We start from the raw sequence: 12,500 nt of genomic DNA on the forward strand, positions 1-12,500 counted from the left end.
TTTATGCCTTTTCCTTTTTGGCTACCTCCCTTGTAAGAGGGAAAAAAGCCTTGGTATATGTATGTATGTACTATTATTATTGTTATTGTAATTATTATTATTGCAGTTATTACTACTGTTATTATTATTATCATTATTATTATTATTATTGTTATCATCATTGTTGTTATTATTATGATTATTATTATTATCATTATCCCCATCTGGGGTATTGGTGTCATATTATTGTGGCTAAGTAGCATGAAGCTGATACTTTAGGGTCTATATGGGGTGCCCCTATGGACCAGAGACACACATTATTTTGTCTGTGATAGAGAAAATCTCTGTTCATATAGAAATAATGATACTTTATTATACTGTGACTGTCCCTCCATTATGCTGTCCCCCCACCCCATGTTACTGTCCTGTACTATTTCTCTGAACATTCATTTCCTTTTTTTATTTGCCTAGCCCTCTGGTGGGGAAGAATACTGCCACCAAGTCTTTCCATTTGAGTCGTACAAGGTGACAAAAAATGGAACGGGGATAGGACTAGGCATCCTTCTACCTGTACAGTAGCCCCAAAGGAGACATTCTTTAAAAAAGTAAGGGCATAAGAGGGTCTTGGAGTTTTCCAACCAGGACCTCCTAAGGTTTGGGTCTTTTAATGTGCATGGATGTAGTGCAGATTAGAGTAAAAGGGAAGCGATAGGTATGTATGTCAGAAGAAAGATGGATGTGCTGGCATTGAGTGAAACTAAGTTGAGAGGGAGGGGCAAGTGTGAGATTGGGAGTGTAATTGGGAGGTTCTTAGGAGTGAAGAGAGGACAAGGGAGAGAAAGGGTGGCTATACTAGTAAGTCAAGAGATAGGTAAGCATGTAGTGGAGTGGAAAGAGGTTTCTTCAAGGTTAATGTGGATGAAGGTGAAGCTGGGAAGGGAGATGTGGGTTTTTATAAGTGCATATGGGCCTGGTAGTGAGAAGAGTGTAGAGGAAAGGGAGGCTTTTTGGATGGATTTAAATGAGTGCATAGAGGGATTAGGGAGAAATCTCAATGTAGTGGTATTCAGAGACCTTAATGCTAGGGTAGGACATGAACCAATAGAGAGAGTGGTTGAGAAGTGTTGATTTCCAGGAAAAAAATTTTAGTAGAGAGTTGATGGTGGAGATGTGTCTAGAGAACTGATGATAGCAAATACATTCCTTAGGAAGAAAGTCAATCATAAGTACAAATGGGAGACGGTGGTGGATGGAAGGGTGGTAGAGAGAGCATTAATGGACTATATAATGGTAACTAGGAGTATAGTAGGATGAGTTAAGGATGTACATTGCTCTAAGGGGAGAGAGTGGGAGAATATCAGATAATTTTTTGGTGGAAGGTAAACTGAGACGGGAGTATAGATGGACAAAGAGGAAAAGGACAGAAGGTAGGGAGGTGCTTCAAATGAACTATTTCAATGAGAAAGAAAAGGAGAAGGAGTACAAGAAGCTGAGAGAGGAGTAGGAGGAGTGAAGGATAGAGTAGAAGTAGGAGTGGAGGAGGAATGGGGATGGTTCAAGGAGGGAGCCACAAGGTGTGCAAAGATGGTGTGTGGAAAAAGGAGGATGGGAGGAAATAGAAGGAAGGGTAGTGAGTGGTGGGATGAGGAAGCAAAGAAGGTTGTAGAAGAGAAGATGTGAGCTTTCACAGATTAGTTACAAAATAGCACAAGGGAATATGAGAGGTACAAAGAAAAGGGAAGAGAAGGAAGGTTAGTGAGTGGTGGGATGAGGAAGCAAAGAAGGTTGTAGAAGAGAAGATGTGAGCTTTCACATATTAGTTACAAAATAGCACAAGGGAATATGAGAGGTACAAAGAAAAGAGAAGAGAAGTAAAGCATAACAAAAAAGAAGGCAAAGAGGAAAGCAGATGTGAAATGGGGTAAGAGTATGACAGAAAATTTGGAAAGTAATAAAAAGATGTTTTGGACAGAAATTAAAGGAGGAAGAGAAGGCAAATCAAGTAGAGAAGAAAAGGTTAAAGGTGCAGATAGAGAGATGATAATAGAAGAGAAGGCAGTAAGAAGAAGATGGGCAGAGTATTTTAGGGAGTTGCTAAATGTGAAGGAGGATGGGGAGGGAAAGGTTGTTGCAGTGGGAAGTGCTAAGAAAATGACCATGATGAGTGAGGAAAATAAAGGAGAAATAAGGAAAGATGAGGTGAAAGCAGTTGTTAAGATGATGAGAGCAGGTAAGGCACCTGGGTTGGATGGATGTCATGCAGAATGTCTGAAGAAAGGAGGTATATTGATGTTGGACTGGCTGGTGAGGTTATTTAATGTTTGTTTAAGAGAGGGTAAAGTGTCTCAGGACTGGAGGAGTGCCTGTATAGTTCCACTTTCCAAAGGAAAAGGGGACAAGTGTGAGTGTAGTAGTTTCAGAGGAATCAGCTTGTTAAGTGGAGTTGGGAAGGCTTATGGGAGGGTTTAGACTGAGAGGGTTAAGAAAGGAACAGAGGGAGTAGTTGGTGAGGAACAGTGTGGGTTTAGGATAGGTAGGGGTGGCATAGATCAGAGGTTTGTGGTAAGACAGATATGTGAAAAAGCTTTAGGAAAAGGTAAGGATGTTTTTTGGGGCTTTTATGAATTTTATGCCTGTACAGTTCCACTTTACATGGGAAAAGGGGACAAGTGTGAGTGTAGTAGTTTCAGAGGGATCAGCTTGTTAAGTGGAGTTGGGAAGGCTTATGGGAGGGTTTTGACTGAGAGGGTTAGGAGAGGAATAGAGGGAGTAATTGGTGAGGAACAGTGTGGGTTTAGGACAGGTAGGGGTTGTGTAGATCAGATTTTTGTGGTAAGACAGATATGTGAAAAAGCTTTAGGAAAAGGTAAGGATGTTTTTTGGGCTTTTATGGATTTGGAAAAGGGTTATAACAGGGTAGACAGGAAGGTACTGTAGGAGTTATTGCAGATATGTGGGATAGGAGGAAAGCTTTTCAGAACATTCAATAGTTTTTACGAGAGTAGTAGAGCTTGCGTTAAAATTAGAAATGGAGAGAGTGAGTGGTTTGACGTAAAGGTGGGACTTTGTCAGGGATGTATTGTGTCACCTTGTCTGTTCAATTTATACATGGGTAAATGCAAGGGTAGTGGGTCAGGGATTGGAGATGGTTAAAGAAAATGGAGAAAAGTGGGAAATAGGCCAGTTGTTTTTGGCTGACAGCAATGCACTTTTAGCAAGATCAAAGGAGGGATTGAGGAAGTTAGTGACAGAGTGTGGGCAGGTGTGTGAAAGAAGAAAGTTGAGGATAAATGTGGGTAAAAGTAAGCTGAGGAGATGTACAAGAGGAGAAAGTGGCAGCAGACTGGAAGTGAGTATTAAGGGAAAAAGACTGGAGGAAGTGGATAGTTTTAGATACTTGGGTGTGAATGTGATGCAAAAGTGAGGAGTGGAGGTGGAGGTAGAATGTAGATTGAGAGAAGCAAGTAAATGCCTTGGAGAATTAAAAAGTGTAATGAGAAATACACATTTGGGAATGGATGCTAAGAGGAGATTGTATGAAGGAGTGATTGTGCCGACAGCACTCTGTGGGGCAGAAACATGGAACATAAGAGAGAAAGTGAGGAGTTTGAATGTGTTTGAGATGAGGTGCCTGAGAAGTATGATAGTGGTTATTAGGCTGGATAAAGTGAGAAACGAAGGGTTGAGGAGGAGGAGGAGGTGGAAATGGAGTTGGGAGATAGGGTTGATGAAAGAGTATTGGGATGGTTTGGACACATGGAAAGAATGAGTGAAGAGAGATTAATAAAAGAGGTGTGGAAAGCAAAGGTGGAAGAAGTGAACATGAGGGGGCGACCTAGGATGAGATGGATGAATGGGGTAAAAAGGATATTAGGAAAGAGGGGAATGTCTGTTGAGGAAGAACGGGAGAGGACAGAAGATTGGGGTGAATGGAGAATGGTTGTGTATGGATGATGCTGTGATGCATGAAGTAGAGTGGGTGGGGGATGGGCAGTGAGGGAGTATGTGTGAAAAATAAGTTGACAGCCTGAAGGGATTTCTCCCCATATTTCTCATTTTTCTCAATGAGGGGACGGAGAGGGGGAGTCGTCGATTTAATGAAGCAGCCTTAATGTGGATGTGCTGTGTCTTGTGACACTGCTTCTGACCCAGGGCAGTGGGTGAGATGCAGGGATGACCTGTCATCCAGGAGGTGCCAAGATAAGAGGGAGGGAAGGAGGTGGATGGGAGTGGAGTATGTTAGGGATGGAATGAGTGGGACTGTTTTTTATGTCTTTGTTTTTTGTCTACCTCTCTTGTAAAGGGGAAAACGGCTTTGGTATATGTATGTATGTATGTATGTATTATTACTATTATTATTAATTATTATTATTATCATTATTATTATTACTATTATTATTATTATTATTATTATTATTATTATTATTATTATTATTATTATTATTATTATTATTACTACTATTATTATTATTATTATTACTATTAATTATTATTATTATTATCCTTATGATTATTATTATTATAATGACGATGATGATGATGATGATGATGATGATGATGATGATGATGATGATGATGATGATGATGATGATGATGATGATGATGATGATGATGATGATGATGATAATGATGATCATAAAAACAGTAACAACCATAATAACAATAATGATGATATTTTTTACATCACTATTCAAATAATTACATAAATCTGGTGGCGTGATCGGGAGGCACTGGTCTCGTATTCACTAAGTTGTGGGTTCGAAACCTATGCTCCTCTCGAAATTACAATAGTGACTGTTACCTGCTCCATAGTCCAAACGCACAGGAGAAAGATTATGGCTCCGGCCGCAGTTACGCTTTCCTGGCATAGACTCCTCACCTTTGAAACCGGCTCCGGGAAACAAAAATAAATAGAAAATTAACTTGAATAACAAAAAGGAAGAGGTAATAGATTACTCACGAGGTGGATGCACCGGCGTTCAGATGTACCGCTTGCTGGACTTCACGTGTGTCGCCGATGGTGTTCCGACGCCGTATACGTTTCCGTCTTCGGCGGCCTCTGACGTACTCGAACTGAAAAAGAAAAGTGAGATTCAGTTGTAGGACCACACGAGAGAAAAAGTAGCAGTATCCGGAGGCATTCTTTGTCGAATTCTGTAACGAACCAACTCATACTACCATGTTAATGATTTCGAGCACTGATTTTGGCTGTCATCAGACGATTAACACTGGCTAAAGGAGGAGACTTGGTATGAAATTATGTAACTGAACCCGGCCCCCTTTTCTACCAAGTCTATTACATAAACTAAATAAAATATCAGGCGTGAGGCTCGATCTCCCAAACTTCGATTCTACTCACGTGTATGAGCGACTGCCGGAACTTTTCGAGGCGTCGGAAACCAGTTCCGGAGACGTCAATGACCACGACTTCCGGAGGGTATTTCGACGAGAGCGCTTGCAGTCGCTCCTCAGGGGATGGCAGGCGGTGATGCAGTTCCTCTTCCGGAGCAACGGGGCGAGCAGGTCGAGGCAAGGAGGGTGAGACTGGGGCTAACTCGATTTCGTTGAGGGCCTCGTCGTCAGAACACCATTCCCGGAGGGCGATGAAGCTAGCCGGCTGTAACAATTACAAAAGGTTAATTGTCGTTCTGCTATTATACATATGTTATGCATAAAAGAAATTCCCACCTTGAGAATAATGCAGGAAGTGGGGGAATTCTTACATTTCTGTCTCCATTCTGATACATTAATCAGTAGACTAACTTAACAAGTATGAAAGCTCTCATATGCTCTTGCTGGTAGTCAAATAAAGGTGTGGCCAGAAATATGTCTTAAATTCATTGAAGGAATGTGCAACGGTTGACTCTCTCATGTATATATATTATATATATATATATATATATATATATATATATATATATATATAAATACATACATATATAACTCGGACCCACTCTCGGAGGAAGATAAGCTGAGTACATACATAGAATAGAAAGACACGAACATATATACAGATAGAAATGCTACAAAAGGGAACTAAGGAAACCTCAAGTCACGTGTCCTTGATGGGGTCGGACCTTTTGTTCCTTAGAGTAACCAAACTAAGGAACAAAGGAACAAAAGGTCCGACCCCATCAAGGACACGTGACTTGAGGGTTCCCTAGTTCCTTTTCGTAGTATTTCTCTCCGTATATATGTTCTTGTCTTCCTATTCTATGTATGTACCTGCTGAAGAGGATCACAGTCAGTGGTCGAAATATACGGTTTACTCTGTATCTCAGCTTATCTCTCTCCGAGAGTGGGTCTAAGTTCTATTTTACTCTACTACATCTACGTCATTTGATATATATATATATATATATACACAGCACAGTAGCGCTATTTCATTCAATTGCATCGTTTTCTTTTTTAATATGCTTCAAAATGGCAGAACTTTTCTGGGCATATCTAAAAGCTCTTTTATGTTCTTATAACTTGCCGTTTGCATTACGACCTGTCTGGGGAACAGGTCCTATAACGCTTATTACGAGAAATTAGATATACACAAACCTGGTATTGTGAGATACATCTTTCTCGGAAACAATGCTTCATGACTGTACATATTAATATTTTCATCTAATTTGGGAACATATTCTGAGAGCTCAGAGAAATAACTTTAAACCAAACCTCTTCTTGACTTGGTGATGGTTAAAATAATGTCAGTAATCTCCAGAGAACATGTGTTCCCTATAAACTGTGAAATATAAATATGAATTGTCCCTAATGACCAAAATATAGAGAAACAAGTATTTACCATTTGTTTTCAATGTAGCAATTAATTCGAAGTTAAAAGGGAAATGGATGACAAACTTGTGTTTCACGCCCTTCTTCGGGTGCGTATCCCTTAGAGGATACAATATTGCGCACTTTCCAACGAAAATTTCACAAAGACACCACGTGGGAGCTTGGATGTTTGATTTCCAGCCAATAGCAGCATTCCTTAGCTCTCTACACATCCAATCAGAACATCCTGGGACAAAGGGGTTGTTGTGCAGAGAACTCGGAAGCGACCAGGATTGTCGGAATTACCATAGCGTCAGGTAGTCAACAAAGTTTCTCATACTTCGTAATATGAAACTTATATTTTGTAAGGTAGGTTTTTAATCTTTCTCAAAACATGGAACTCACGAAGACAGCCAAACTGTTTGACAAGACCCAGAATATGAAGGTACCAACACTTTGTCCTGGTGTCATCAAAGACCACAATGGGAGGATGGGAGGCATTGACAAATTATATATGCAGACACATCTGTACAAGACACCGATGGAGGCACGACGGTAGTACATGAAGCTATTTGGCTACGCTCTGGATCTCTGCATCTGTAATGCCTCGAGAGACTGCAAGACCTTAAAGGAGAAGGCCATGCATCTGATAGTCTTCAGGATGGAGATCTCCAACTTTGCCAGTAATCAGAAGAGCCTTACGCAAAGAATGACACACCTCTCTTCAGACCAGCTGCCTGCAGTGGTGCCACTAAATAAGGGCCAGAAAGCACAACTGCCACATGAGAATATCAGACGTATAATTTGAGGGAGCCACACATGCTAGTGTACGTTAGTAATAGACAGACCTGCAAGTACTGCTCAAAGAAGGATGACATTCACCGGCCACGCTGGATGTGTATTTTACTGTGTGTCGAGTAGCCTTGTGTTTGACAGATAGCAGTAACTACTTTCAAAGCCTCCATTGTGTGCCTTATCCCAGTTCCAGCACACCACCTAGTCTTGGATCTTCTCCCAACACCTCCATCCAGTTGAGCAGTAGTCGTCACTCAGGTCAGGTCAACCGGGTAGCTCCTTCAAATAATGATATGGCGAGTGGTTGTGTTACTGTGTTCAGCGCCCATGAGGTACAATATCTACTTAGTAGAATTGAAGCCTTGGAGGATGCTGTAAAGTGTCTTAAAGAGGAGAATCGAGTTCTCCGCTCGAAAGCCCAAAATACGGAAGACAATACTAGTTTGGAGCCTGGATAGAAAACGGTGACAAATAAGGCGCGGAAAAGTGAAAAAAGTCCTCACCAGCCCCGCTCGATTGCAAGAACTCGTTTCAAGCAGTAGCGGGTCTACAGGAAGAAGAAACAAAGGAAAATCAAGAGAAGGGAAGGGCAGACGCTGGATCCCTGCCCACAGGTAAGATTTTGGTTGTAGGAGACAGTCAAGTGAGGTACTTATTGTAGACAAGGTTTTCTGTGATAAAGATAGGAAACATAAGACGCAGGTGTGTTTCCCCGGCGCAGGGATAGATGTTAGAGATAGGACTGAAGAGTTTTTAGTAGGGAAAGGTAAGGCCCCTGTCGCTTGCTTAAGTGCCGGGGGCAATGATATAGGTAAGTTAGGGAGTAAGGGATTGTTTGCGCGGTTCCGGGGCGTAGAGTTGAAGGCATGTGGCATTCCAGGGCTATTGCAATGAATTGTAGGCTGGCAAAATATTGTAAGGCCAATGAATGGGCATTTGTTGACAACTGGGACCGCTTTTACGGTAAGAATTATCTATATACAAAGGACGGGGTGTACTTGTCGCCCAGAGGATTTCGGCTCCTTGTAGAATCCCTTGAGCGAGTAGGCATTCTACAGGTTTTTTCGGGTAGATTACGTGGGAAAGGGTGGGAGGGGGGGAAGTATCGGAATATAGTTTAGGCAATAGAAACTTAGAGAGGGACTGTGAAAAGAATCACCAAAGCAGGGAGAAGGAAGATAAACTTAAAGTTTACTATACAAAGAGCAGAAGCATAATTAACAAAATTTATTTGCTGCGAGGTAAAGCATGCGTAGAGAATTTTGATATCATAGCTATTACTGAATCCTGGATCAACATGGCTGATAAACATTTCCTTCCGGAAATCGAAATAGAAGGATATAAGTTTTTTCACAAGGATAGGGTTGGCAGGAGTAGGGGTGGGGGTGTAGCACTTTTCGTTGAAAATACAATAAAAAGTATTATCAACAATTCGATTAAGGAAGAGGACTGTATGGAATCTATTTGGGTAGAGATTATAGGCAAGAATAAGAAAATTATTATTGGCGTCTTGTATAGACCTAACCTCAGCATTGAGCAGACTGATCCCCTGATTCATGAAACAAGCAAAGCGTCCCAGTACAAAAACGTTGTGATCATGGGAGAATTTAATTATAGAAATATTGACTGGGAAACTTTAATAGGAGATTAGGAAGCGAAGAAATTCCTAGATGTGGTGCAGGGTAATTTCCTAAAACAAGTGATTACCGATCCTTTAAGGGGAAAAAATACTCTGGACTTACTTTTATCTAATAATGAGCACTTAATGAGTAACGTAAAGGTGGGAGATAGTCTAGGCTCTAGTGATCATCAAGAAATAAGATTTAATATTATTTGGGAAGAATTAAGTACGAATAACGTCCAAGTACCAGACTTCAAGAGAGGAAACTTTGACAATATAAGACCTATTTGAAATTAAATATGATATGTTATACGGACGTTTCGGACATTGTCAGCGCGGTAAGGTCTCGTTACATGACCAGGGGTCGGGTCACGGAGGGTAATATGCATACCTTGGGTCAGGTCACTTAGGGGCAGGGTTCAACAGACAGGTCAACGATTTGGATGAAATGCATAGCAATCTGATCTAATTATTAATGCACAAAATACATTTATCCCCCTGAAGTCAATACGAAAAAATAGTAATACTCCCAAATGGATGACGGACAGATTGAAACATGAGGTCGGAATGAAAAGAGGACTTTATGTAAAAATAAAAAACGGGGAAACACACCTTAGATCAAGATATAATGAAATGGCAAAGATGGTTAAAAAGAATACACGTACAGCGAAACGTAATTATGAAATTAAGGTTGCCATTCAAGCAAGATCCAACCCAAAGGGTTTCTTTCATCTCTATAGAACAAAAAATAAAGAAAGAATAGGACCAATTAAAATGATGAAAATGTCATGATAGAATCGGAGGAAAAAATGAGTGAGGAGTTTAACAATTATTTTCTCTCCGTGTTTATTAATGAGAGGTTAGATAAAGTACCTGACTGCGATCCGATTTTCAGAGGGGATGAAGAAAGTAGTCTAATATCAGCATTAGTAAAGAAGAAGTAGTCAAGCAGATTGAAAGACTTAAAGCTACAAAATCCCAGGGTCCAGACGAATTTTTTTCCGAGAATGCAGGAGTGTAAATTTGAAATCTGCGACCAGTTAACTGAAATGTTTAATAAATCGGTAGACACTGGTTTTGTGCCTATTGCTTGGAGGCAGGTAAACGTTGTTCCTGTTTTTAAGAAGGGAGATAGATCGTCTATATGCAACTACAGGCCAATCAGTTTGACATCGGTTATAGGAAAAATGCTTGAATCAGTAATAGTAAATAGACTCAGAGAACACATCGGAAGACATAATTTAATTCGTGATACACATCATGGTTTCTCCAAGGGTAAGTCATGTGTGACTAATCTTCTATCCTTTTACACTAAAGTATATAAGGCGTCAGATAACAATGATAATTACGTTGCTATTTACCTTGACTTTAGGAAAGCGTTTGACTGTGTGTGTGTATGTATATATGTATATACGTATAAATATATATATATATATATACATATATGTATATATATATATTTATGTATATATATATATATATGTATATATATATATATATGTATGTATATACACATACATACATACATATTCTGTATGTATTCTACGCGTATGTACCGTGGTATTCTCGACATCTGCGTCGTCGCTGTCTGGGGCCGAGCCAAGTGGCCCTGTGGGTTCGGACCTCGGGGCGATCTTGCCCAGCAGAAGCTACTTCGACCGACAAGACCGGCCTAGGCAACCCTTCACGACCTTTTGCGGCGACGATGCGACGATGACGAAGACGTCTAGACACGGCGAAACATGCCCTAGGAAGCGACCGGTGGAAGATGATGTGCCTACTGAGTATGTAAGGTAGGCATCCTTCCACCCTTAGCTAAGCGGGTTCCTTTCCCCCGGCGAAGCAATGGAAAGGAGACTTCGCCGAGGAGGCGCTGGAGGAGTAGTGCCTCTCCGGCTTGCGTAGTCGTCGAAGGATCGACTTGAAGAAACAGCATGTCGTCGAGAAATTTTGTTATATTTTGTTTAACTCTTCAAGATCCCAAGGCCGAGGGGAAAGTAAGGATAAAAAAGGTGTAGAAACCATTACCGACTGCCATTATCATAACGTCGCCGTATTACCATTACAGTGACCATGTCCGCTCGCGCCCATAAAAAACGGGTATTTTTTTTCCCGTAAAATTTGCCATTTCCATGATCGTGTCCGCCTGGGCCCAAGAAAAACGAGCTTTTCGTTGCGGATACCGTCACTGTGCTGAATCTTTCATTACCAAATACCGCTCCAATACCATTACAGCGTCCGCGTGGGCCTATGAAAAACAGGCTTTTATGTGCGGGCATCGTCTTGTGTGTCATTTGTTTCGGTAATTGATCCGTGTGTGTGTGTGTGTGTGTGTGTGTGTGTGTGTGTGTGTGTGTGTGTGTGTGTGTGTGTGTGTGTGTGTGTGTACTTTTGCATCTATATTGATCATTCACACACATACACACGAACGCACAAACACACACATACACACACACACACGCATATACACACACGACTCGATGGTGTGGTTGGTAGAGTTCCCGGCTCCCACTACAGAAGTCCGGGTTCGAATCCCGCCCAGGGCTGAAATTATTTCAGTATCACTGCGCTGCGAGTTTTTATTCTAACTTTCGTGGGCGGGGAGTTGGGTGTGTGTGTGTGCGTGTAAGGTCACAGCATTACCCATAGATCGGTCATACGAGCTCTGAGCTCTCTTCCGGGAGGGAAATAGCTGTCGATCACGATTCCAACACGTGATCCAAGACCATGGTGAATCACACACACACACACACACAATATATATATATACATACACACATACACACACACACATACAATATATATACATATATATATATATATATATATATATATGAGTGGAAGGGTGGTGAGGTTAAACACCAAAAACCGTTGGGGTTTAATAGCTAACGTTTCGTGCTACAAGAACTTCCTCAGAGTGAACACAAACAATTCAATGACAACCTTTAATACTCCCAGCTTATCCCGTTCCTCACCGATCAACGTCACTCCTCCCACACCTCCGCTAAGCTTCGCGAAAAACCGTGCCGCTCGCTAACCTCGGCAACTAGATAAACCCGTCTCGGTGGTTGGTATGTGGCGCGATGTACGCTGCCTCGGTTATTCTTCTTTTATTTTTGGATAGCCTTCTATGGAGCACCTCTGTTTTCTCCCATTCTGGTAGGTGGACAAAGATGTCTAGGTGGACCACTAACGAGTTTGAAGTCTGGTGGGTTCTGACGTCCTTTTTGTGTTAATATGTCCGTTTATCATTTCCCTACCAGCTTCTCTGTAATACCTAACGGGACAGTTTTTCCACGGTATTTTACAAATCAAGTTGTTCTCTCCCATTTGAACCTTGTTA

General features: G+C 41.2%; 1 protein-coding gene across 2 annotated transcripts in view; it reads right to left on the reverse strand.

Annotated features, from left to right (window-relative positions):
* LOC143038078 (uncharacterized) overlaps positions 1–12,500 on the reverse strand; it is a 620,937-nt gene that overhangs the window by 121,371 nt on the left and 487,066 nt on the right. For both annotated transcript variants that reach the window (XM_076207001.1, XM_076207000.1), the window contains exons 4-5: positions 5,339–5,596; positions 4,940–5,052 (exon numbers count right to left, since the gene is read on the reverse strand). In XM_076207001.1, the coding sequence (XP_076063116.1) occupies positions 4,940–5,052; positions 5,339–5,596 (371 nt within the window). The remainder of the gene's footprint in view (positions 1–4,939; positions 5,053–5,338; positions 5,597–12,500) is intronic.

Source organism: Oratosquilla oratoria, chromosome 23, assembly GCF_046742065.1.
Source record: "Oratosquilla oratoria isolate Oo_2021 chromosome 23, ASM4674206v1, whole genome shotgun sequence".
NCBI classification, from domain to species: domain Eukaryota; kingdom Metazoa; phylum Arthropoda; class Malacostraca; order Stomatopoda; family Squillidae; genus Oratosquilla; species Oratosquilla oratoria.